Genomic DNA, 24,757 nt, shown 5'->3' with positions numbered 1-24,757 from the left:
TAAGGAAACAGACAATATGGATTGAACATCATGAACTTCAAGGGGATTATTTCTTGCCTTGATACGTGGTGTGGATGGTTGCAAATACAAGCTCCCTGTTGTTGAAAATGCTTCTAGCAGACCCCAGCAGGGATTACCTCTCATTGCAGTGCTGTGCCTTTAAACATTTTGACAAAGGAGCAAAGATGAAATATTGGTCTTGATAAAAGTTTTCAGGTGAGCAGCATATTTGAAAGGTGGTGGACGAGGAGTGAGACAGGGCACTGCACTGAGAATGGTGGTTATATGATGAGGTGGCCATGAAAAAATTTTGATTTCTATCACTTAGATGTTTCTCAAAGTCTTATCCTGCAGAAGAAAGCATGTTGGTGAGGTGTAAGGTGGTAGAAAGGCATGCAGAGCAAGGACATCAATCAGAAATCTACTGATCATGATACTTTTCCTTCTACTTCTTTTCCTTTTACTTCTGCTACCCAAGCCCATACAGGGCTGTGCACCTGGATGGGAACTGGAGCCCATTCCACACACAGTCCCTGAACATTTCATTAAAAATATTAACAGACCGTAGGGCACTTAACTGGCAGCACTGTCAGACATCCATGGAGTGCAGTGATCAGTGCTCCCAGTGCTCAGATTGCTGTGCCCACGTGGTGACAGCATGTCCAGCACCACAGGGGCAGGGCTGCAGCACCACAGGCAAACCCTGCTGGCTGCCAGCACCACCATGGAACAGGACAGCAAGAAACAAAGGGATTTTATTGCCATTAAAAATACCAATTTGTACAAGCCGACATTTTAAATAGTGTAATTTAAATGGAACCAAACTGATATGAATAGAACCTATTAATAAATTAAACACTTATTTCCACCCAATATTTCATGAGGGAATTAGCAGAATAATTTGTTAGTAAATGAGCCCAGGAATGAAGCTGTGAATGACATCTATCCTACCCCTCTCCTCCCCCTGTAAGACTCTTTGCAGATGTAAGAGGAAGGTTGCTGTGATTTCAAACATTGGCTCTCTCACTTCTATCCACACAAGCACAATTTCAGCTGAAGGGAGTGGGATGATTCAGCAGTTAGAGCACCAGCCTTGGCTGTAAGAGCTAATCCTGATGTACTCCAAATTCTCTGTAGTATTTCAAGCAAGTTCTTTCAGCGAGCGTCCCTCAGTGCCCGTCCTGACCTCTCAGTGCAGTCCCTGGGGTGGCCCCAGGGCACATCTCTGGGGAGGATGGCCAGGCAGCCCCAGCAGTGTCCCAGCTGAGCAGTGCTGGCAGCTCAGTGAAGGGGCTCTGTCTGTCCACTTCCCTCTTGTGTCCAAGGGCTTTGGCACAGCCTCACCTGCTCCCAGGAGTGCCAAAAGCACCTTCCCTCCCACGCTGGTGAAGAGGAGCATGGACACACGTGCAGAGAGCCCCACGCATTCCCTCCCTTCCACGGTGCCGTGGGAGCCAGACATTGACTAAACTGCTGTCGGCAACCTGGGGAACAGGTGGCAGAGCAGTGCTTGAAAATCTCCTTTTTCCCCCTCCTTCTTCTCCCTCTAGATGAAGGTCCCTACAAGCAGAAGTGGCAGAAATAGCGAGGAAGACAGCATCAGGGAGGCCACAAGCTCTCAGCGGAGCAGCTCAAGGGACCGTCTCAGTGATGTAAGTACCGTTCAGGAGAAAGCATCGCTTCATTGCAGCAATTCCCGCTGCTGACATGGCTTTTCATAAATCTTGCTGAACAAATGTTGGCATCCAGAGGTCACTGTGTAATAACTTTTTTTTATGTCATGATTGAATGTTACGGCATAAGTGGTTGAGCTGCCTTGCAAACACTATAATCATGGTGCAAATAATATGATAAGCGAAAGATCAGAGATGGGAAAACAAAATGGAATTGTTATTCCTTGGGGAAAAATGGCTTGATGGTTTGTTTTGTTTTTTCAAAGAAGTTGTGTTAAAAAGCTTTTTACAGCATCTTTGGGTTTAACTGCTGCACGTAATCACATAGTTTGGGTGCAAAGTTAGTTCATCTAATTTTATGCTTCCTGCCGCCAAGATATGAGAGGGTTTTGGGGGAAAGCTGTCTTTCTCTCAGGAAATTCGACGGTACATTGAGTGAAATGTTATGATAAAACAAAAGCAAATGGTGCCTTAGTGTGTAAACACACAAATGGGCTTTTGAGTCACCAAGAAATCAATGGCAGTGCTGGGATAATTTTATACGAAGGCTTTTTGTGTTAGCAATTAGCATTTCGCCTTCATTAAAACATGATTTTTTACTAATTAGGACCTTTCCCGTTAGGAGAGATTTAAATGAAGAACAATAATCAAACGCTGGCACGAGCATGTCTGAAATATTAAATTTGCCATTTCAATGGCAAGCCACAGAAATCCCAGAGCGAGTGGTTTTCATGTTGAGTTCTATTAATGTAAAATATGCTTCATAACTAAAACCTGTCACAGAAAGTGGCTCACACCAGCTAAATTCAATTGGACAGTTAATTTAGCTTTAAAATTGAAAACACTACCTCCGCTTCAGGATGCAAAAGGAAGAGGGGGGGAAAGCCTTTGATAAGTGTAATGTATTTGCTATTAAGGCTTTCAGAGCCTGTTCTACAAGAGGAAAAGGGAGAAAAAGGGGGAAAAAATGGCTCCCACAAATGTGTTTAAAAGCTGAAAGTATTTATTAAAAATGTCAGCAGAAAAGTGCTTTTGGCAGATTAAAGCGGGATTCAGCTTGACAGCTCTGACAGGGAAATGTGACGGGGGAAAATTCTCTCTACATGTTTGGAGTGTGAATGGGGTGCTGTAAACAGCCGACGCAGTGGGAGGAAGAGAAAAATAACATGTCCTGTGATCTGCTTCCAGGATTGCGAGCCCACGCGCCGCCGTGGGGCCGGGCAGCCGGGGGGGCCCGGGACAAATCCCCTGGCTGTGGGACATCCTTGGCTGTGTTACTAGTCAGTAATGGTGGTGATTTTATACACACACACCGATGGGATTCTCTGCTTCCCCTCCCCTCGGCCGCTCCTGACGGGTGTGTGAGCAGGAGTGCCTGGAGCTGCATCTAGAGTGGGGCTGCAGGAAAGGAATAACATATTCCAGCTTAGCCATTAGCTTAGGTCAAAGCCTTAAGTGGTCTTGGAGACTTTTCTTGTTAAGCCGATGCACTTCCAGTATTTCTCCTCCTTTCCCTTTGCCCCCAAAGTTGCAGGCTGAGCCTGTAGGAATTGACTCAAAAGTGCCTAATTTCTGCAAAATCTTCAAAGCCTGCTCAGCAGCCAGTGAAATTCAGTGGGAAATAGGCACTCTGTTATTTTTCAGTCAGAGGAGACGTTTGGGCAGTGCCTGGAGGCTTGGGGCACACTTCAGAGCTTTGCTGAAGCTGCTCTCGTGACCTGGTGACCCATCGCAAATGAGAATTTTTCAAATTAGTAATTAAACAGTTTGAAAAGTAAGGTTCATGAATCACAGAATGCTCTTCGTTCGTTATTTGATGAGTGCAATTTAGCTTTAATTACATATAACACTGCCTCGTGTACTGGTACATGTTCTGTAGCCTGTTTAGTGACTGTCTCAAAGTCTTAGGAAGTCCCACGGGTGCAATCAGATGGTTTTCCCCATTTCTGTGCAGAGGGATGAGGAGGCAGGCTGGTTCTCTCGCTGTAGAGAGGAAGCAGGGAAAGAGAGGAGACAACAACATGCTACAGAGTGTTGATTTCTGCAGGATTTTCTGTCCAGCCATGCCTGGTCCCTGTTGGCTCTGAAGCTGTGTGTCCCAGCACACAGTTTAAATAGCTGCTGTGCCACTGGAGCAGCACAACTCCTTACATGTGCTCAGGATCAGCAGCACAGGGCAGTCAGGATGCCCAGGGAAGGCAGGGAAGGTGTTTCCTCGAGGCTGGTGGTTACAAACCGAGGCTCCAGCGCCCAGCAGTGCCCCTGCAGATGGATGCTCTGCAGCAGAAGGCACCTGAGCTGTTTCTCACTCTCCTGCTCTTCCTCGCTGCATTTGGCCTTCAGGACTGCTCTCTGTGCTGCCTTCCCTCCTGTGCCTTTCCCCATTGAGTGGGGTGAACAATGGAGTGAATGAGGCAGGAGGTGACAGGTCTGGCTGCTGTAAGGTCGCACACAGCAGGTGTGGTGGGAAATGTGCCCATCAAAGTGTCAGCTGTGGTGGTGCCATCTTGGGAGCACTAGGTCCTCTCTGCAGCTTCACTGGTTCCCATTTCAGAGGTGCTATTCTGAACAGCTTAGCCCCTCTGTGCCATTTGTTTCTTAAGGTGACTTGTTCAGTGGGATGCCAGCAAGTTGTTCTTTATTTACATTAATGCATGTCATTAGTCTCTAATGGACCGTGAAGTCAAGAGGTGGCCTGGTCTGTTGAGAAATAATTGCACTCTAAAGAAAACGGAGGCAAATGATTGATTATGTTGTGCACACACACACACAAACAGCCATTGGTTCATGCACTATGAAACCCAGAGCATTTTGCTCCTTCCTTGCCACAAGTGAAAATTCTGTGGGGAGAGAATGACACGATTTCATAGTGAGACAGTAATTGTCTGGCTTGTATAGTAAGTCTTTCCAGACATTACACTGAGTGCCATTTATTATGGGTCATTGGGGGAAAAAAATGCTTATTATGATCTAGTGAAATCATCTCTGGCTGCAGAGGTTTGATTTGTTGAGGCTGGGCTCTTCTTTGGGATGATGAAACTTCAAAGCAGAAAACCAGTGAAGTTTTAGCCCAAGTTTTGTGGTGCAGAGAGGAGATGGAAATCTGCCACTTGTTTATGTTCCCAGTGTTGATGTAAAATTCCCTTAAAAACTACTACTGAGCTAACATCCTTGTTGCACGTGTACTCTCAGGTCTTCTACAACCAAAACAGAGTCAACAGCCTTTCTCCAAAATGGGATTTTCCTCTGCTGCTTTTCAGTGTGAGGTAATTGGAAGTTGCCAAAGAATTAAGAGCCAGATAAGCCATATTGCTATTTTGTTGTGTTGACCCAAGTAAAAGTGGAAAGCTTGGGCATTTTGTTTTGGTTTTCCCCATGTTCCATAATTGTCTTAATCTTTTCTGATGTCCTGAACAGTCCAAAAATCCACACAGAGCCTTGTATAATGGCTTAAAAAAGGGTTTTTATCTTTTTCTTGACCCATCAGCTTAAGAACTGCCTGCTTTTTAATGGATTTTCTCCCTCACTAAATTGAATGGATCGTCCCTCATTATCATTTAAATAGAAGCCTCACTCCCTGTGAACATGGAAAATTTGAATGTGGTAGTAGAGCTGCGATAATTTGAAATATTCGGAAGGTGGGGGCAAGGAGGGGGAACAGGCGGCAGAGTGCAGAATTGCTGAATGTAATTGTCATGGATTCTCAATTTTGTTGCCACAAGATGGGAAAATAGACTAATAATTGTCTTCCAACCCTGGTAGAATAGTTGCCCTAGTTAGCTGAAGCTAACACTCTAATTGTCATGGGGGCACAGAGATGAATGAGGATGTATGCAGGGCACAGCCAGGGCTAAATTGAGTGATATACTAAGGCAAAGAGCAAATTGGCAATTATTGGCCCAGCTGAAAAGGTTGGCAGGTGTGCTGCTTTCTCAGGAGCCCTTAGGGGGAAATTGGAAATATAAAATATCGACCATAAATACTCGCTGATTAGGAAATATGTTGCAAGAGGTGCTGGCCACTTAAGAGTCAAAACTCTCCTTTTCAAGGGATTGGCTTCAGCTGTGCATAAAGCCAGCAAGCACTGCTACTAAGTTGTTGAGAGCCTTTTCCTCTCATCCCCCAGGCTATCTTTTCTAATTTTTCATCATCCTATCCTCATGTGTTTGTTTGTTTTTCTTTAAACATAATAAATGAAAAGCAGTCTTTTAGGAAATGCAAAGATTTTCCTCTCTCTAAATGTTCTTTGATAAGTGTTTAGCATATTGTATAGGCTAGATATAAAATTCTGTCTCTGGTAGATGAATACAAAATAAGTTCTGTGATTTCTAAGTCAGGCAGTTTACTGTGATCTGCTTTTCTTTGTGTGCCATCACAGGCACGGTCTCCCCCTTCCCTCCTACTTCTTGTACCACACTTCCCCTCCTGGGGCACAGGGATTAGAGCAGCAGTAGGGTACAAAGCTGGAGGTCCCTCATGTGTGCCTCAGGCTGAAGTACCTTGCCAGAAGCACAATCAGATGAGCCTGTGAAGTGAGAATTGAACCACAGTCACTCATTTATCCACATTCATCCACACTGTAAACTTTGGTGCATGTGGGATGCCTGCTCTTGGCTCCAGTAGGGTGGCAGGGGGACCTCAGAGCCATGGTCAGGGGTGTCACAGAGCACATTGAAGGAGTTTTTGGAAAGCCTGGAGTAGTAACATGTGGGCTGCAAACTCTTTGTGGCATGTGCTGTCCACTGTTCCCCTTGTGTAACACACTGGGATCTGATCTGCAGTTTGAAGAGTGGAGTTAAGACCATCCTAGCCAAAAAGAGTAGCAACAGGATAGTTTTAAGACCCCTTCCACAAACCATGACTCTTGGGAAACTGGTTTGAATGTACATGGAAAGATCATGAAACCTTGCAAATCTCATTCTTCTGGAGGCAAAAATTCCCTTCCCTTCAGCACGCTGTCTGCTTTTCTCTTTGTCCCACAGAACACCAAATGCTTGCATGGAAACAGCTTCAGCAGAGGTTAAGTTCTGATTACTGGCACAAAGTTTCAGTGAGGGATATTTAGGAAGAAAGAAAGTCTGGAGAAGTTTTGTGAAGCTGGCAGAGGTGATGGTTTGAACAAGAGCAGCACTCATGTAGGTTGTGTGTTTCTGTGAAGACTTTTCCTGTTGTTCCTGGCTAACTGCACTGAGTTTGTTCATTCCCGGTCAGTGGGCAACTTTCCTTCTGCCTCCATCAGCTGTAGGAATAGAAGTTCTTGTGTGGAAGCTGTCCCGTAGCTTATCAAGCCAGTTATAGATGTTCAGACCTTGTGTAGTTTGATATCTTACCAGACTGGTTTTGCAGTGTTTCTTAACATAACATTCTCTGTTTATCCAACAGAATAAAGTAAGTTCCAATTCAAGAAGGAACACATTCAAGCATTGCAGACGTGCAAATCATTCATCACATGTTGTGATTATCTTGTCAGGTCCGGGTTCTAATCTCAGCGAACATCAGATGCACTGGTGACCTTTGCCATGTCAATTGAACTCACTGTATCAGCACACAGGAGTGTGGCTCTGGAAATTAATTGCATTAAGAGTCTGTGTTGAGGTCTGGGATATCTCCTGCCCTTGGCTCTTTTTGCCCTCCTCTCCACTTACCCTTCTCATTCCATGATATTTGAGTTTTATAAGGGATTTGCTTGGGAAGGAAATATGAGACTTCTCCAGTATTCAAAGCTGAACCCATATTATGTTGTTGAATGCTCTATAAATGACCAAAGGGAGGGCAAACACGTGCAATTCCTGGTGCTTCTGCCCTCTCTGACTGTGGAATTGGGAAAGAGTGGAAGGTGGGTACAGCTGAGGTGACTGTCATCCTGAACAAATGCTATAAATCAGAATTCAAAATCAGATTGTTCTGTGCATACAATTGATTACCCCTGCTGAGTGCTAACCAAGCAAATCAGGCTTTTGCAGCACTGATATGATGAGTTCAGGCCTGTGATTTGGCAAGGCAAGATTTGGCACTAAGTAGGAGCTGGGTATTCTGCCTCAGTTACCTCCTCTGCTGGAGGCTCCTCAGGTGCCACTGGGCATATTTGAGTCTTTCCCTGCCTCAGTTTCCACACTAACACAAGGATGGCATTAACAGTAGGTTGGAGGCTGGTTTTGGGGACTGTCCTGTGCCACATGGGAATAGCTTTGGCTGAAAATAGCCATTTCAACAGCTGCCTTGGACCTACTTGAGACACTCTTGGTTTCAGCCAATGAAATGGCACATGTCATAAAAGCAGGAATGAACTCTTGACATTTCTGGAATATGTTAATTTGTGTCCTTTAGCCAAAGAGGATGGAAGGGAGCACTATAAATGACCTCATTTTGTGGTTGTGCTGCCATCACCTGCTTTTAACTAATCCCCTTATAGCTGGGTTTTATATCAAAGACACAAAAGATCCAACTTGAAACCTGCCTGACCCATTGAGAGTGGGGAATTGCCTTGAGGTGCCCTATTACCTTGATTATTACTGGATTTTAAAGCCCTTCCTGCTGTCTTTTGAGTTCAATAGTAACCCAATAGCTTTAAGAAACTGAACAGAGGGTGTCTTAATTTCTTTTGCATCACAAGAGCAGTGGAAGGCCATGCTTTTATTTATATAACAGAAATAACTTTTTCTATCAATTTAATGGAAGTCTTAGAAAACCTGCTGCAGGTTATTGGTGATATTTTCTCATTATTTTAGTTTCTAAATTGCAGTTGCCATTTTTATCACAAAGAAAGAAATCTTTTAAATACAGTTGCAGATAGCAGCGTAACTCAAGCTCTCAAGGACATTAGTGGGGGGGTAGTAGAGTCTTTCAGCAGTAAGATTTTGCCTTTGCTTCCAGAAAGGTGTATTTTTTTTTATATCCAGTGTAATTAACACAAGAGCTATCCCAGGGTAGAAATAATTCACTCTGTGACATAACTGAAATGTCTTGTCTGTGCTGTCTGGTTTTGTTTTTAACCTTGGGCTTAAAAGGAACCAAAAATCTCCAGTTGTAAAAAAGCACATCATGTGCAAAATATTATAAGCCATTTATTTTTATGCACAAATGCCACCTAGCAGTGCAGCTCCACTTCTGCATCATTAAATGCACACACCACACTCATTTTGCCCCTAACAGTCTCCCTTAGGAAGGCTGGCTATTCCAAAGAGCCCTGGAAGAGGCAGAAGCTGGTGCTCAGCAGGCAGAGAGGCTGCTGCCCTCCCTGGGGCTCTGCTCAGGGCTGCTGAGCAGCTGGACCAGAGGTCTGGCATTCAGTGCCTGGCTGCAGGGAGCTGTGGCCGGGTGGGGTCACAGTCCTGGCTTTGAACCATTTGTCAGCCCTTTTCCTGCCTGCCCTGGTTTCTCCAGGCAGTGTCTGAGGGCCAGAGCTGAGCCTGCTCGGGTGCACTGAAGCTGCTTTGGGTTTGGTCTCAGGTGAGCCAGAGGTGCCAGGCTGGCGCTGTGCTGGTGGGAGCAGCACCAGCAGCAGTGTGGCTGGCTGGGTACCACGGGCACCATCGTGCCCTGCTGCTTGAGGCCCTTCTGCCAAGGAGAAAATTGACCAAAGCAGCAAATAGGCTCTTTGGAGAGGGAGGATTGTCTGACAGCCCTCCATGTAAGTGCTCCTGTCCTTATAGGGAAGAGGCTCGGTAAGTTGTTCCAGCTGAAGGCTTGCCCCGGTAATTACTCCTGCCAGACAAGCACTCATTCACTGTGAAAGGAGGTTTCTTCAGCATTGGGTAGATGCCAAGTTAAACTTCCACTAAGATTTCTTATATTTGCAGCCACAATTGATTACTTTTCTCATTATTTGATCTTGATATAGAGATATACGGACTGAGCCGTGTTTGTATTAACCCCCAAAGATTTTTTATATTTAGGAACATCCATCACAGTTGCATGCAAACTGTTCTGCTCTGGCACTCATAGCTGATATTAGCAGGGTTTTTTTCAGAATTGCTACATGTGACAATTGGTATGGATTTGCCTAAAGAGCCACAGTGTTCCCAGCTAACCAAAAAAGCAATACTGGTTTGTTAGATGTGCAGAAAAATGCATGCAAAGAGCCCTGGAGAGCGTGGCGCATGGTTGTGCATAAACCTAACTTTGGGAAAAGATTTTATGAATTCACTCCAAAGTATTCGCCAGTTACTAATTTTATATATGTAAGAAAAATTCTGAGGGAGGGGGAAAGCCCCACCCTTTTTCACCACTGATTTTTCAGGAAATTTGATGTTAAAACTTTTAAGAGAGAAGAGGCTCTTGGATGTGAAAAATACCAGAGTCAATTGCCATTCAGTTTTCATTATTTCTGATGTAACACTTTACCCAGTAACTGGTCTTATTGTTTTCTACTCAGTGGTTTTAAATCAGTGGTCTGCAGATTCCTGGGGTTCTTGGACAGCTTGGGATGCCTGAAAATTTTTTTAAGAAAAGCAAGTCTGTTGTTAGTGTGCTTGATTTGTTGTCCAAGAATCTACTCCATCCCAGGAAAACATTTTTCGTGTGCACAAAGCTCAAAGATAAAAAATAACTGTGAGAGTGAAAAAGCTCTGAGGCTGTTTCCCTAGAGAGAAGCTGCTAATGAAACCTCTTGTTTCTGTTTTTGGTTATTATTTCCAATTTGTTAGACCTTGTCATTCTTGGTTAAATCTCAGTTGATGGAGGGCTGGAGTGAGAACTTCCACCCTTTTCCCTTTCCTCCTCCTGCCTTTCCAAGCAGGTAATTTGCCTCCTCGTCATTTCTGTGTTTACTTTAGGTGAACTGCCTGGTCAAGCTCTCCAAAGTGACGGAACACATAATTGTGTTCAGCTGTTTGACATACTTATGTAGATAGCAGGATATTGTTATTAACCTTTTTCTGTACAAGGCTGAATTCCATGAGTTCTTCAGGGTATAGAGTACGCAGAGGGATAAGTTTGTCATAGTTTCTCAAAAATAGAGGTAAATGCCACTGCCCTTCATTTCACTGGTCTGTAGCTTTATTTCTGGGCAGTTTGTATTTAGGAGTCAGTTTGTAATGTTTGAAGGCAGTGGCCAAATCTGTGTTCAATATGCAGAAGGTAGGAATTCAGATGCTGTTACCAGTGTTGCTGCTGCCTCAGGCTCCCCTCTGGAAGCCGTCCCTTTCCAGCAGCACAGAGGTCTCTGGAGCTACAACAGGACAGAGGTGCAGGTGTAGATGCCAGGGGTGGGGACTGGCACTCAGTCACACCTTGGCTGCAGACCTGTGTGTAAGAGCTGGGTCACATCTTTCCTTCTGTCTGGCACCCTTGTTCTTGTGCCAGCTGGTGTGAGGGTTAACAGGGAGCCCTCCTCCTACACCCACATAATTGTAGGACTTTGCTCTTGCCTCTTGTTTGCTTTGGGAGCTTTTCTCCATGGGCACTTGGCTGCAGAATTGCCTGTCTGGTGTCGGAGGCAGGTGCAAGCCAGTGGCACGGAGCTGGCGTGGGCAGAGCAAGACAATTGTGTCTTCCACTGAGAGCAGGAGTCTGGGAAAGGTTTCCTGTGTACATCTAGGTATCCTCTGATCAAAAGGCTTTCAGATTGCTGGTACAAAGGGGCTGTTATCTTGCTGGTGAAAAATTACAAGTATTTGCAATCAGTTTGCATCAATCTCTTTGGAGTATTGTGCTGTGCTGATTTAGTAACGCGATAACTTCTGGCACTGCTGCAAAAAGACAAAATAATCCTCACCATCAGCCTGCAACAATTCGGTATTTTTGGTACCACTAGAACATCAGTCTTAGAAACAGGACTGCTAAGACTCCCTGGATCTTGTTTAATAAAATCATGTAGTGAGGGCATCATGATTATAAATCACACTTGGAAATTGGCCTGCAGAGTACTTGCTGGGTTATGTGGTGTCATGTGTTCCTGGCTCCTTTTTAATTTCCGAAAAGAAGGCATATAGCAGCAGCTGCAGCTAGAGGTGGAATTCATTTAGCTGCTTTGAGAAAGCCACTGCCAGCAAAAACCCAGCAGCTCAACAGTCTTTGGTTGTAGAGAGAGGAAAGGGATCCAAGTGACTGGAGCTGGTGTAATGAGAAGGAAAAGAACCAAATGATTTGGCAGCATGTGAAAGAGGTAAGGATGTGGTAGAGAAAGGAGCAGGAGGAGCTGAAATGAAGAGCAGGAGTAAACAATGTAATTTAACTTATTCAAAAGGGACAGAGTGCTTATTAAAGCTCTGAGAGATGATAAATTAGTGCTTTGCTGCTATTGTTATTTCAGATAGAGTTGTCATATGGTAATGCTGCAGCAGTGAAGGCTGGAGGCTCACAGATTCATGGAGGGGAATGGAAAGTGGGATATTTGGTTACATGATTGAGAGTTGGAGTCGATGAGGCAAAATGTGCAAGCGTGGTTCTGGAGAGCATCCTTACATGTGCGTGCTGTTCCCAGGAAGCACCGCCACGTCCTGAAGAGGGATGGCTCAAAGTGTGTGTCCTGCTGCTGTGAAGATGTGTCCCACACTGAGAGCTTTTGCCTTGGCTGGGAGGAGCTGCTCTGGCTTATGAAACCCTGCCTGAAATAGCCCCAGAGCCCTCACCTGGAAGTGCTCTCTGCCTGTTACTCCTGTGGCAGCACACAGAGTATCAGGAGATCATTTGAGGTTGTGGAGTTTTCCCCTGAGGAATACTGGGCTGGGGGAGGGAATCGCAAAATGATTCTTAACTTACATTTCCCAGAATCTCTTGCATTACTTACTGTGGCATATTGTTTCCTCCCACAGAGTTCTGCTCAATCGCTTTCAGGAAGAGGCTACTCCGTAAGTCATTTTACAGCTAATTCTTTCACTTCTGTTGATGTTGATTGCAGAGGTTTACACTACCTGTTGCACAGCCACTGACATGGAAGAAATGCAGAACAGAAACAGGGTGAGAGCACAGGGCTGTCGTGCACCTGGCAGGGGACAGCCCTGACATGTGAGAGTGCATTAAGAGCCTGGGGGCCTCTTAATTTAATATTATACTTATAGGGAGGGTTTTTTTGGTCAGTTTATGGTGTATTCCAGCTAGTCACCAAGACCTGAGTGGGGAGAGTTTTCAACACCAGCAGGAGATGCTTCCCTCCTCTACTCTCTCCCCCATACACGCTTTCATTTGTGTGTTAAATACAAGAGCCAAATACACAATTGCTCCCATTTTACAAAGAATTGCAGCCCTCACCATTGTGAACAACAAGAAAGTCAATATTCTCTTATTTACAAGCCTCTAGTTACAAAACAAGCTCACTTGTTTTCAGGGGAGGGTGTTGCTGATATTTCCTTCATAGGAGTACCACAATGTTCGAGGGTGATGTTACAGGGTCAGGACACTGCCTGTGTATGCAATGTACCAGACATGTTGAATTGTCCATTTCTGTTCATATGTACCTTATTTGTATGTGCAATAATGACATTTCTTCATATAGAGGTGGATTGTTTGTTTTGGGTACATTTTCTGCTCAGCTGTCCAAAAAGGCAGGCACAGACATCACTGAGTAGAGTAATACAGAAATAGGAGAGGGTGTGAGAGGCTTAGCAAAGTCAACATGAAAATTCCTGGAATCACATTATATCTGACTCTCAAAACAAATGTATGGTGGGGAGATATGATACCCTGGTTATTCAGACAGTAAGTCATGTGGAGTGCAAAGGTTCTAGATGAAGGTATATACAAATCTGAACATGGATGTCTCAGTCCAGTAAACAATTCCTGCCTGCATGATTGACAGTAATTGCTGTTTTCACAACCTCTGCCATGATAAAGTTTTGCCTTCTAGGTGAGTGGTCCCAAACTCTTTCATACCAAGAGCTAAAGCTGCTCATTCTCTATAGAACCAGAACAAGGGTGTATTTTATGTACTTCAGGAAGTTGACGCAGAGGCCCGGAACACATTTCTTATGATAATCACCAGAATTATTTACTTTCAATAATTTATGTTGTAAGTTTAGGGTGATGGAACTTAATAACCTTCTACCCAGTACACAAAGAGAAAAAATTGCCAGGCAGTGCAGAATTTATGGTCCGATTTCATAGCAATACTGTCCCATGCTATCATGCATATTATCAGAAATACAAGATTAAGTACAAGATTAATACAAGATTAAGTACATTTTCATCATAAAACCATTACAAAATAACATATGACTTGAAAAGTCTGACAGTTTTAATGAAATAATGTCACAAATTTTTAGACAGTAGTTACATGTTTATTAAGTAGCTTCCTGTCTTGCCAGTATCCTCCTAAATCTTGCCAGTATCCCAGGTGAGTATCATTGCTTAATTCATTGAGGGATGAGGAATGTTTGCTTTAGGACCCATTAAGTGCTGCTTTTCATACATTTGGAGAATCAGATTCACCTAAGCTTCTAAAGGCAGATGCTTTATCTTCTATTTGTCTGTAAAATGCCATGCATGCCCATGGCACCACATAAATAATAACGAATCATCTTCACAGATTTTATGACTGAGGGCCTGGTTTGGGAACTAAACAATTTCCCAGTGGCTATAACATAGGTTGCAAAATCGTAATGGAAAAAGGCCAAAGAATTCTTCTCAGAGTCTCAAGGCAAATAAATCATAGGACTGTTTTCTTCCATTGCTGGCTATTCAGAAATGTCCTTTTGTTTCTCAGAGAAATGATTTTGAGAAAATTACTAGCTCCTTCTCTGTGCATGTGTGGGGATATGGTTCTCTTATTTTGCCAACACATAACTTCTTGAGGGAGGTAAGAGCATTCTGCATGCCAGGGCAGTATTTTGAGATCATGAGTAGTGTGAACTGGCATTGCTTTTCTTTTTGGATTGTCATTTTCCCTGTTAAACTGCCTTCTGCCCCACCATGTGCCAGCTCTTGAGGCTGGCTGTTTCCCCCAAGTCTCCAATGCTGCTCTAAATTGATTGAGCAAAAGTCAGAGAGTGCCAATTCCATTGGCCCAGACTCCCATGGGATGCTGATTCTTGCAGGTGGCACAGAGATGTTCAAACCACCAGATCCAGACAACTGGCCCACAGCAGGAGTTGTCCCTCACATCTCTAACAGTTCTGTTTTCTCACAAAGGCAGCTGTCTGTGAAACATTAAGTCACTGTGGCATTTTGGCTCTGCCCCAGTTTACATTGGATGGGTTGTCTCCCAGACATGGTGAAAGCAGTGGTAGCAGGAGGCACGGTGGAGACACTGCTGTGCTGGGTGTTCCTCCTGATAGCTGTGCTGATGGCTTGTGTTGTGGAAGACTTGTGGAATGATGATCTGTATTGTTACTCGGTGAAGTTCTTGTACTGGGTTCCATCGGCAGCTGTTTAAATACCACAAACTATTTTGTACGTGCTCAATTTTAATTACCTCGTTCTGAATTCCCACTCTTCACCATTCACTTGCGTCAGCTGGCCTTGCAGAGATGTTTGCTTTCAGAAACATTTGTAGAAAATGCACATTTTAAGGAAATGAGCATTTTCCCAGAGAGAACTTAAAACCTGCAGTAGGAATCTTGCATGGAAAAAAATCTCGGTGCAAATTTGGCTCATCCAGCTGAGCCATCAAGGCTTGTCCAGGCAGTCAGAGCAGGCTCATTGGTGAAAAACCTCAGCAAATGCCTCGTCCATGAAGTGCAGACTCTGAAGCTAGAGGCAGGAAGAAAACTAAATGCAAATGTCTAAATAACTAACTCCCGAGGGTTGGATATTCCAGCAACTTCCTTGACTTCAGGCTTCCCATGGAATATTAGGTGCCTAAATAAAAGGAGCATGCTTGAAATAGCTGTGAAATTTTGTCTTATTGAAGTTAGATCTGGTGAACTCTAGTTGCATCTAGATTTAATTTGAGCCTCAAAACCAGCAGTAACAGTGACCTGGCACATAGTTGCAGAGTCTCCTGTACATACAATGGACAAAATCTCTTAAAACACTATTTCCCCAAATTAATTTTCAAATGGTGTTGATTTTTACTTGGATAGGATGAGAAACTTCTAGGTCTGTCCTGCTACTGCAAGCCCTTTCTCTTCTCAGCAGCATGTGTTTCGTATCCATATCTCATTAAATGTATACTTCCGCTGTGCTGAGAAATAGAACACGAGTTTGTTTATGGAGGTTAGTATCTCATTCCCTCTATGACTTGATGGTTACATTTGTGTGATAAACTACTCCAGCCATTTGTCACATTTCCTGCATGCACAAATGAGATTAGTGATCTTAGTCAGAGAGGTCTGTCTGTCTTCTGAGCAGACAAAACAGATTCTCTTTTTGGTAACAGGATGAGAGGCCTGTGTACCTGAAAATGCACTGATTTGTTAAAAAGTACACAGAGAATCAGAAATTAGAGTTAGAACTAGTTGAGGTTTTTACATCACTGATACATATCCACACTGTGGATGTTTGTCAAGTTTTTTTCTGGTAGTTAACTTTGAACCAAACATGGTTATAAAGTAGCTACAATGAGTATAAGATAATACATACAGTTTGTTATTAATGGCCAAAAAGTTGCAGTTGTTTATAAGGTTGAGAACACTGTAGAGACAAACTCAAGCTGCAGCTGAATTTGACTCAGTTTTGTAGAGAGGATGGAAAAGGATAGAGCTGGGGAATATGTGGTAGCTTAAAAAAATAAACAAAAAACCTCTTCCAATAATTTACGTAGTTTATTTATAGAGCATCTGTGCAGCTGTTCGTCTTCTGAACTGGAAGGGGCTAAAATGTGGGAGTGAATGAAAGAATAAACTTGAAAGCATATGGCAAATGGATAGCCAGTGAGCCAACCTGTCTGAGTGTGCCTTGGAACAAAAGTGCAGGAGGATGAAACGTCTTTGTTTGGTTTTATTTGTTCTTGAAAGGTTTTTGGTTTTTTTTTAATAAAACCAGTAACATACACTTGGCTCCAGCAGCAGCTGATTTTTATTCTGAGCTTCTGTAAAATATCAAAGTCTTTGTAGCCTAGTCAAATCCCTGGCAGCTGATCAAATTCTGTTGATTTTACATCTTCCTTGTTGAGCGCAGGAAACCAGTGTCTCAGATAACTCAGGCTGGAGCTCGTGGAGAGAGAGAAATGTGCAGAACACCTTAAGGTTTGCAGAGACTCTTGGGTCATCCAGAGTCAGCTCAGTGCTATCTGCAACCTTCATTCCACCTGCTTGGTGATGTAGCATGAGAACAGTTTTTCCCCTGGGTGAAGCTGAACCTTAGATGACTCAGACAAGTGCTGGGTCTGCCTGGACCCCAGTCTGCTCCTTCTTGGCTGTTCTCTCAGATGATCTTGTTCATTTTTTTGGAGCTGGCTTTCCAGCTAGTTTGGATCTGTGTTGCCAAAGATCTTTACAGCCATCCAAGACTCCTCTCCTGTGCTGTGTGCTCAGTGTTGCTGTACAGTGAGGCTGTTGCCCAAAAGAGTTCCCCACAACCACCCTGCCCCTGTCAGATCTCTTTGGCTCGTGCCCATGAGTGCCCTTGCTGGGGCAGCTGGTTCTGAGCTGCATTCCCCTGGTTTGCAGCACAGAGATAGTGCTCAGCTCAGCGACCTCAGTAGGAGGGAGGACAGGTACAAATGGCTGCAAAGTGCTGGGAAATCATCAGCAGAGGAACTGTTGACTCTGCAGGTTTATATCCCCTGTAAAGCTCTTTTCATGGCCTCTCTGTTTTGTGCCAGCTCAGTGCAGCTCTGTGAAACTCTGAAGCAGATGGTGCCTGCTAAGGAGGCTGTTCTCAGGCCAGAAGTCCTTGGTGTGAGCATGGGCAGGTTCGTGCCTTTGGTGCAGTGGTTACAGGGGCTCACTGAAGATCCCACCAGCAGCATTCCTCAATCCACTCTGTGCTTTGAGGATGCTCTTGTGCTGTTAGGTTGGAACCAAATTATCACTTGGATAAGTACCTTTAACAGCATCTTTTCTGTACAGACTTTGAGTCATTGCCATTTCCCACATGGATCCCAGGGACAATTGTATACCTTGACATCTTTGAGATGGCCGTGGAGAAACTGATGTCCTGAGAAGGATACATTTCTAAATAATGATAAAAAAAATATTGTGATGAAGCATGTCATACTTCTGTTTGGGAATTCCTGAGCATGCTTTCCTCATGGTGTGGAAGCACACTCAGTGACCAGAGGCACATTGTAATTGTGACAAACAGGGTTTTTCCACCTGCTGCTCTGTCACACGCTAATGAAAAATATCTTCAGTAGGTGGGTAACATTTCTTAGTTGGGATGGAAAATTCATTGTATTTTAGGACTTCTGATAAATTAGCATTTTTCTGTGCCAAAAATCAATATTGGAAACGGGGCTCTTGTTATGACTCTAAAACTCCTTGAGCTGGAGCCAAAGGTAAATGATAAAACTGAATTTAATATATATTTCCTACAATAGTGTGCCTGTGGGCTGGCAATGTGAGCAAGACTTTCTGGACAAGATTTATGAATAAAGGAGTATTAATTCCAAAATAAGTATCAATCTCCTTTTGCCATGATGCCAAGCATAAAAGAGGTACTCTAATTGGACAAGAGAAAAGAATGGCAGATAGGTCCCCTTCAGGTGGAACAATACTCTGTCTTCTTCGAAGACAGCGAAAAGGAAAAGGGACTATAAAAAAGTGATGTGGCCTGCTAGTGCAATGACAGCACAAAGGATTTGAAAAGATAGAAAAATAATAATATGGAATAGAGGTGTAAAGTATTTTGAAAGAAATTTTCCCCGTAAGATACCAGGAGTTTTAGAGCCAGGAATAAAATGGTGGCTATCAGTCCAAAGCATTTAACTTCTGCTGGTTTCCTTTTCCCATGTTCCTAAATAGCCTCACTTCACAAAAACTATCCCCATGCTTGAATTCACCTGGACAGGCTGAGTTCACTGAATAAATAGAGTTTTGTTTGCTCTTAGTGTTGTGTGGGATGGAGCCAGGTTGCTGTAAGCCAGCTGAGGAGCTGGACCCTTGGCTCCAGGGACTGTCCCATAAGCCATGAGCTCAAATTGAGTAATTAGTACACATATTATTCCAGATCCGTGGGAGCTCTTCTGAGGGTTTTTGAAATGTCCCATGAAAAGCTTAAGCAGAAGTACGAACATAAATAAACTACATACTTCAGCTTTACAAATATTGAAGTCCGTGAACTTCCTTACAACACATTTTCCTTTAGAAGTTCCCTTTTCTGAAAGTCTGTTTCTTCTTAGATGACCTCTGCTTTTAATTAGGATGAAAAGTCCCATGGATTTTCACTCATCTCCACAGCCATAAGCAAGCACAAAGGGCCCTCTCTGTCTGAGTTTCCCCCTGTCTGAGCATGGCCTTGGCAGAGGGGCTGCCTCGGAGGCTCAGCAGTGGTGCCCCTTTGTCCCTGTGGCCGGAGCGGGGCGGGAGGATCCTGATTTCCATAAACCCCCAGCTGCAGGGAGGCCCAGCCAGCTGACACCATGAGCCCCTCCAGGGATGGGACATATGACTTGTGTGTGATTTTTGCCCGTGTTTTTAATCTCCCTGCCGCTGCCCTCCGCTCGGGGCACGGCAGGAGCAGACCTCTAATCTGACTAGAAAGCTGCTATTGTTAAACAGATGCATCCCCCGAAATTCCCAGTGCTCCTTGGCTTTTGGGCTGGGATAACCTCGCTGTCACTGGCCTTGCACGCTAAAATGAAAAGTTGTCCTAAATCCATCTTGAATTCACCAGCCTGGAAAGGATTACATCCTGCTGAAGAGGAAAGGCAGAGGATTTTGAGAATATCTGGTCTTTATTTCTGGACCTTTTTGATTAAGACTGTCCTGAAGCAGTTGTGTCATATACGTGCTGTAGCTTTCTTTGTGTAGCAGAGCAGGGTATTTGCTTGTCTGTCTCAGCTGTTTTCACATTGTTGTTTGCTCTCATGACTCTGTTTCCTTAGAATCCATTGCCTTGTTTTAACTCTCCTTTCCCTTTACCAAAGCCAACAAAAAGATGATTAAAGCAGACAGCTGATTAGGATCAGGGCTCCTTACCTAACTACCACAGTCAGCAGGGGTTAAGTGTGGGGCCTCTTGGGGGATTTGTTTTTCATTTTTGTTTAATTCTCTGATAGTCTTGTGCAGTGAGAATGGGCAGTTTTGGTATTTTATAATTACAGAGAGGGTTAAAATAGTCCATTTTTGAGGGCTTCTCATGCACTGGTGCTGGGTGCTGTGGTAGGTTCCTCAGAGGAAACTCATGGGGGTGGGTGGAAACGGGGTTCACACTTTCTGGTTTTGTCTCATATTTCACTGCACCCAAAACCCCGACATGTAAGGGGAGCAGCAGTGGAAATAACAGTGCCACAGCAGAATGCAACTGCAGAAATAAGAGATGAACATGTTTTGTTGGCCTTGATGGTGAACAAGAGAGATCAAGGAGAAGAGCTCGATTGCATCAACTTTGTGGTTGTTATTGGCATTAGAGAACACTGCCTGTCATCTTGAAGCATCATAAATATTTAATTGTGCAACTCAGTGGAACTCCCTGATTGCTGTCAGTCCCAAAATGGTTTTCCCAATGTTAAACTGTATTGAAATAAAATAGTCTAGAGAGGATAAGTTCTTTGGGTGATGGTAAAACTAGTCACTGCACATTCAGAGTGTAGGGAAGGGTTCCTGTAGGTTGGTGGGTTTTACTCAATTTCATTACTTGTATTTCTTCCTTGTCACCTTTTTTTTTTTTTTTAATTGGAATTTGTTATTATAGATGAGAGAGATCTTTAGTTTCTTTCCTGTCCTAACAGAAGGCAAAAATGCAACTTTAGTTTAGCAAAACAACAGATGCAACCCTAAGTCAGCTCTCACACCAAAGAAAACTTTTGATAACATGCTGAAGGTGTGGGGGCTCTGCTGTGAAAGCTGCAAATGGGTGGAAATCTGCTGTAGGCTGAGGTTTCTCTCCTCATTTCGTGTTTCAGCCTGCGATCAAGCTGGCTGCTAAAATGTGAATATACTGGGCCATGTGGTTCCTGTGCAGCGGGAAGGCAGCTCTCCTCCATTCCTTGTGCGGTGAGAGAGCAGAGGGGCTCCATGCTGCTGTCCCTGTGCGGGTGGCTCAGGCAGGAGCCTGGGGCTCTGGGCTGCCTTTCCAGGAGCTGTTCAGCTCCTGCTGCAACAGAAGAGTTGGTGAAGAGCAACTTTCTGATCTGCTTGAATGGCTGGAAGAGGAGCATTCAGATGGAAACCCTGGTCAGCCATGCGAGATGTTTTCTACACAGGGTCAGTGTTTTCACTTCCTGCTGCCTCAGCATTTCAGCATCACAGCTACTCATGGTCAACACAAGCCCCAGTCACCATGACCTGCTGATCACATTTTAGAAGGTGTCCTCTCTCCTTTTTCTAACAAAAACATAAATGAAACTCTAAGAGCCTTCCTATAAGGACCAACTGCAGTTTTAGAAAGCCAGGAAATGCAGGGCAAGGGCAGAAATGTCAATGAATCCATTGTAACTTGGGTGTGAGATACGAATTACAACAGGGTGAGAGGTCTTTGCAATGCCATTTGGCAAGTAATAAGGCCAAATACTCTCTGCTTGTTCCCTGTTTCTTTGTTTTATTAAATACCTTTAGGGAGGCAATGGTGGAATTCTGAAATTTAAGCACTACTGTATCCAAAAGTTGTTTTAAAACCCTTGGATCAATGATACTTAGTTTCATGAAGAAATCTATAAGTTCCAGTTCAGAATACCTTGTGTTTCAGCATAGTTTTCAGGTGATTGTAGCTGTTCTGTCTTTTCTCAGCTCGTCACAGGTCAGAAACTCAAAGGCATTGAGGTTGAGTAAAACAATTCTTCATCACTCTGAGCTTTGCTTTGTTTTTGTGGGAATTGTCTGCTTCTGTAGCACTTTCAGTTTCATTACTTGTTCTAAAGTTTGGTTTACTAACCTGCTCTAGGAACAGATACAACCACCAAAGCTGCTTTTTAATTAGCCCTGTGGCCCATCCGGTGTGGATGTGCTGATGTCCTAGCAGTACAATGTACTTCCAATGAAAGGGAACAGTCTGCCATAGTCTTGTGACCTTGAGGTCAGTCTTGTGCTCAAAATTGCTTTTGATTATGGAGTTAGTATGTGTCTCAAAAATAAAATAAAAAATCCAGCAAGCACTAGCGATCCTTACACAGTGCTGCTGAGTTATACACTCAAGTGGTATCACATCTAGATTTTAATGGAATTAACTGCTTTATTTATAGATACTTTCCAGATGTCGTGCTTCTGGTTGTGAATATTTAGAGGTTTGCAACCAGAATTATGGAGAATTGGCATATAGTTCCATCACTGTGGACATGGCTGCAGTGGTTTCTACAGGAATGTAGCCTGATTCATACCTTTACTGTCTGCATTTCTTCTCTGTGCTGTATGATGGATAAGACTTTGTGTGCTGAACACTTACAGCCTAGATGTGTAGTAGTATCCTAAGGAATTTTCTTGTCTGATTAATTCACCACATGTGTTCACCAGAAAGCCTCAGGACATCGGCAGTTTTTGGGAAGATGTAAGATATAGCTGCATGGTACTTGAAAACCTCAGTTCAGTTTTTTTAGACTGGTACTTTGTTTTCTGTAAACAAGAAGACATTTTGGAGCTGATTAAGAAGCTAATTATGTGTGGTTCTTGGGTTTTCTGGACAGGGGGTTGAAATGGTTCATGCTGCCCTTGGAATCAGCTGATCAAAGCAGGACAATTTTTGGACATCCTGTAGCAATTAGAGTGCTGTGGATGAGGGATGGTACAGACTGTGTAGTGTATGCTTTGAACTTGTGCAGCAGCATTCTCAGACCAGTTGGTAATCACCAAAGGGAAAAAAATGTTGCATTTGAGCTGGGTAAAGCGTATATGTGCTTTATTGGATTGATGAAATTCTGCCATCACCTGCAGGGTAGCAGCGGCATTGAACAGCTGAGAAGCTAAACTTAGTGGGATACTTGTAATGAACCAAAGATTCAAAATTTGATCTCAAAAATCACTTGTCTAAAGGGCTTTCTCTGCAAGTATTTCTCATAGCAAAATACAAGCAGGTTATAAAGCTCATGACCAAAGTTAGATCAAACCAGTTCACAGAACACATTTTCCCCATGTATTCATGTCTCTTCCAAAGCTGCTTAACAGCATCTAGTTCTAGTAGCATCCTGGTTTAAGAGAAAATCAGCTGTAGTCACAAAGATTTGGATGTCACAGTGGAGATGCCCGAGGCAGAGCACTGTGTAACGGGTGCAGGGTGCTCACAGCCTTTGCGAAGTATCTTTCCTTTTCTCTAAAGACTTGTTCTCTGAGGAGCCCTAATTCAGTTCATTTCTAGAAAGCTGGGGAAGAGGGCAGGAGAGAATAATAAATGGTCCCTTGAAAAGAAGAGGCAGCAATAGACGCCACACGACGACCCAAACAGCCTATTTAACTGCGGCCAGTTTCCTGCTGAAGATTCATTTCTAAGAGATTGCGAGAGCACTTGAACAGGAAGCTGCAGCTTCACCAAACGGTTTCAGTATCAGTGTGTTATCTGTGGTCATTCCCCTCCACAGCTTGCGGCTGGCTTCTGGTTAGCAGAGACAGACACTTTGAGCTGAGCTGGCATCAGTTCCCACCTACTTAATCAGTTAAGTTGTGAGCCCTGTGGTTAGCTCGAATCCCCTGGTCGTCTTGTGGATTGCCAGTGACAGGAAGGGGGAGATGCATTGAGTGGTTCCGGCAGGAATAGCTTGGTTATCTGATGGTCACCCCAGAAACTGATAAAATTATGTGAGCTCTTTTCTGAGAAGACATCAAAAAAGCAGAAACTGTTGTCTCTAACCACCTGAAGAGTTTACAACGTCAAGGGAAATTTTGCTTATCTTGAAAGCCTCAAAACTGTTAACCCGCCTTCACCACTGCAGACCACAGCACTGCCTCAGACTCGCAGTGCACAGAGTGAAGTACAGATCGTTGTGTGCAGAGCTGTAAATTCTTACTGAGGAAACATTATCGTTCAGATCTTCCAAAATTACCTTGGCACTTCAAATTCAGAGGTGAACAACGTGAAACATATGAGAGAACCGGGTTTTTCTGTGGAAGCGTGCTCCGTATTTTTAGAAAACTTGGCCTCCTTGAGTCTGTCATGTTGTCAGGAGTTTGGGCATGCAAAGTGATGAATCACTTTTCAAAGTGTAGCCTGTTTGATGAGCCTGGATTGATCTGAAGCCAAAGTGATGGTGACTGTGACAAGGGCTTGCAAAGGTTTAACAGAGAAGGTGGTCGCATCCCGGGGATGACTTAGGGTACTTGGTTTGTTTTTGGCATGTGTTTGCTGAGCAGACTTCAGCATCAGAATGGATTTCAGAGATAAACAGTAAGGAAACGAGATTTTAAATTAGTATTTTCAAAGAGCCTTGGGCAGGTTCCTCTGAGCTTCAGTGCCTGAGTGTCTCTAGCCTTAAAATGGAGTAGTGGTACTCAGGTCTTTTCTTGAGGTGTGGAGATGGGAGAATGTTTCACTGAGTATTTACTGAAATAGGTGAGGTAGTTTGGAAGATCCACCTAATTTTCTTGTTTTGTGCCTAGAATATTGGGAGCTGCTTGCCTCATGTCCCTGTCTGATCACCCCTCTCTCAAACCAAGCCCTTCAGCTTCTGTCCCAGACCACAGCTTGCAGCCCAGCTCCCCATGCTGCAGGTGCCTGTCCTGGTAGTGGCTGTGCTGCTGCTAAGCAAGCATGGGAAAGGCATTGCCTCCTGCTGGAGCAAGGGGCTGAGATGTCTTTTTCCATGGGGGAAAGGCTCCCATGGCTGGTCCAGAGCCCTCATGCCCATCACACCAGCCCTGGACATTCTGGCCCCTTCCTCACTGTTGGCCTTGGAATAAAAGCAAAGGTGGGCTTGGCAGCCAGGCTTCATCAGCACAGCCTCCCCCTGTACCTGCACATCTCAAAACTTCACATATGATGTGTGAGTTGTAGCTGTAACAGTCACCATGATGAAACCCTGTTTGCTGCTTTTGTCCAGGTTTTGAAATCAAAGCTGGGTGTTTGTAAGGGCGTGTGTCCATAGAGGAGGCATGAGAGATGCTCTAGTCTGCTGATGTTTGGCTCAGCCTCAGTCAACAACAACTACAGCAATCAGTGCATTTTGGACTCAAAGCTATTTCCTT

The 24,757-nt window shown here is 44.0% G+C and overlaps 1 protein-coding gene across 18 annotated transcripts in view; it reads left to right on the top strand.

Annotated features, from left to right (window-relative positions):
• Positions 1 to 24,757, top strand: part of FBRSL1 (fibrosin like 1) — a 501,938-nt gene that overhangs the window by 218,052 nt on the left and 259,129 nt on the right. For 14 of the 18 annotated variants that reach the window (XM_077787180.1, XM_031506236.2, XM_077787189.1 and 11 more), the window contains 2 exons: positions 1,551 to 1,652; positions 12,428 to 12,463. In XM_077787180.1, the coding sequence (XP_077643306.1) occupies positions 1,551 to 1,652; positions 12,428 to 12,463 (138 nt within the window). The remainder of the gene's footprint in view (positions 1 to 1,550; positions 1,653 to 12,427; positions 12,464 to 24,757) is intronic. The other 4 variants (XM_077787188.1, XM_077787185.1, XM_077787183.1 and 1 more) reach the window with 2 other exon arrangements.

This window comes from Lonchura striata, chromosome 18, assembly GCF_046129695.1.
Source record: "Lonchura striata isolate bLonStr1 chromosome 18, bLonStr1.mat, whole genome shotgun sequence".
In the NCBI taxonomy this organism is placed as follows: domain Eukaryota; kingdom Metazoa; phylum Chordata; class Aves; order Passeriformes; family Estrildidae; genus Lonchura; species Lonchura striata.
This window is presented reverse-complemented; position numbering and strand designations above follow the sequence as displayed.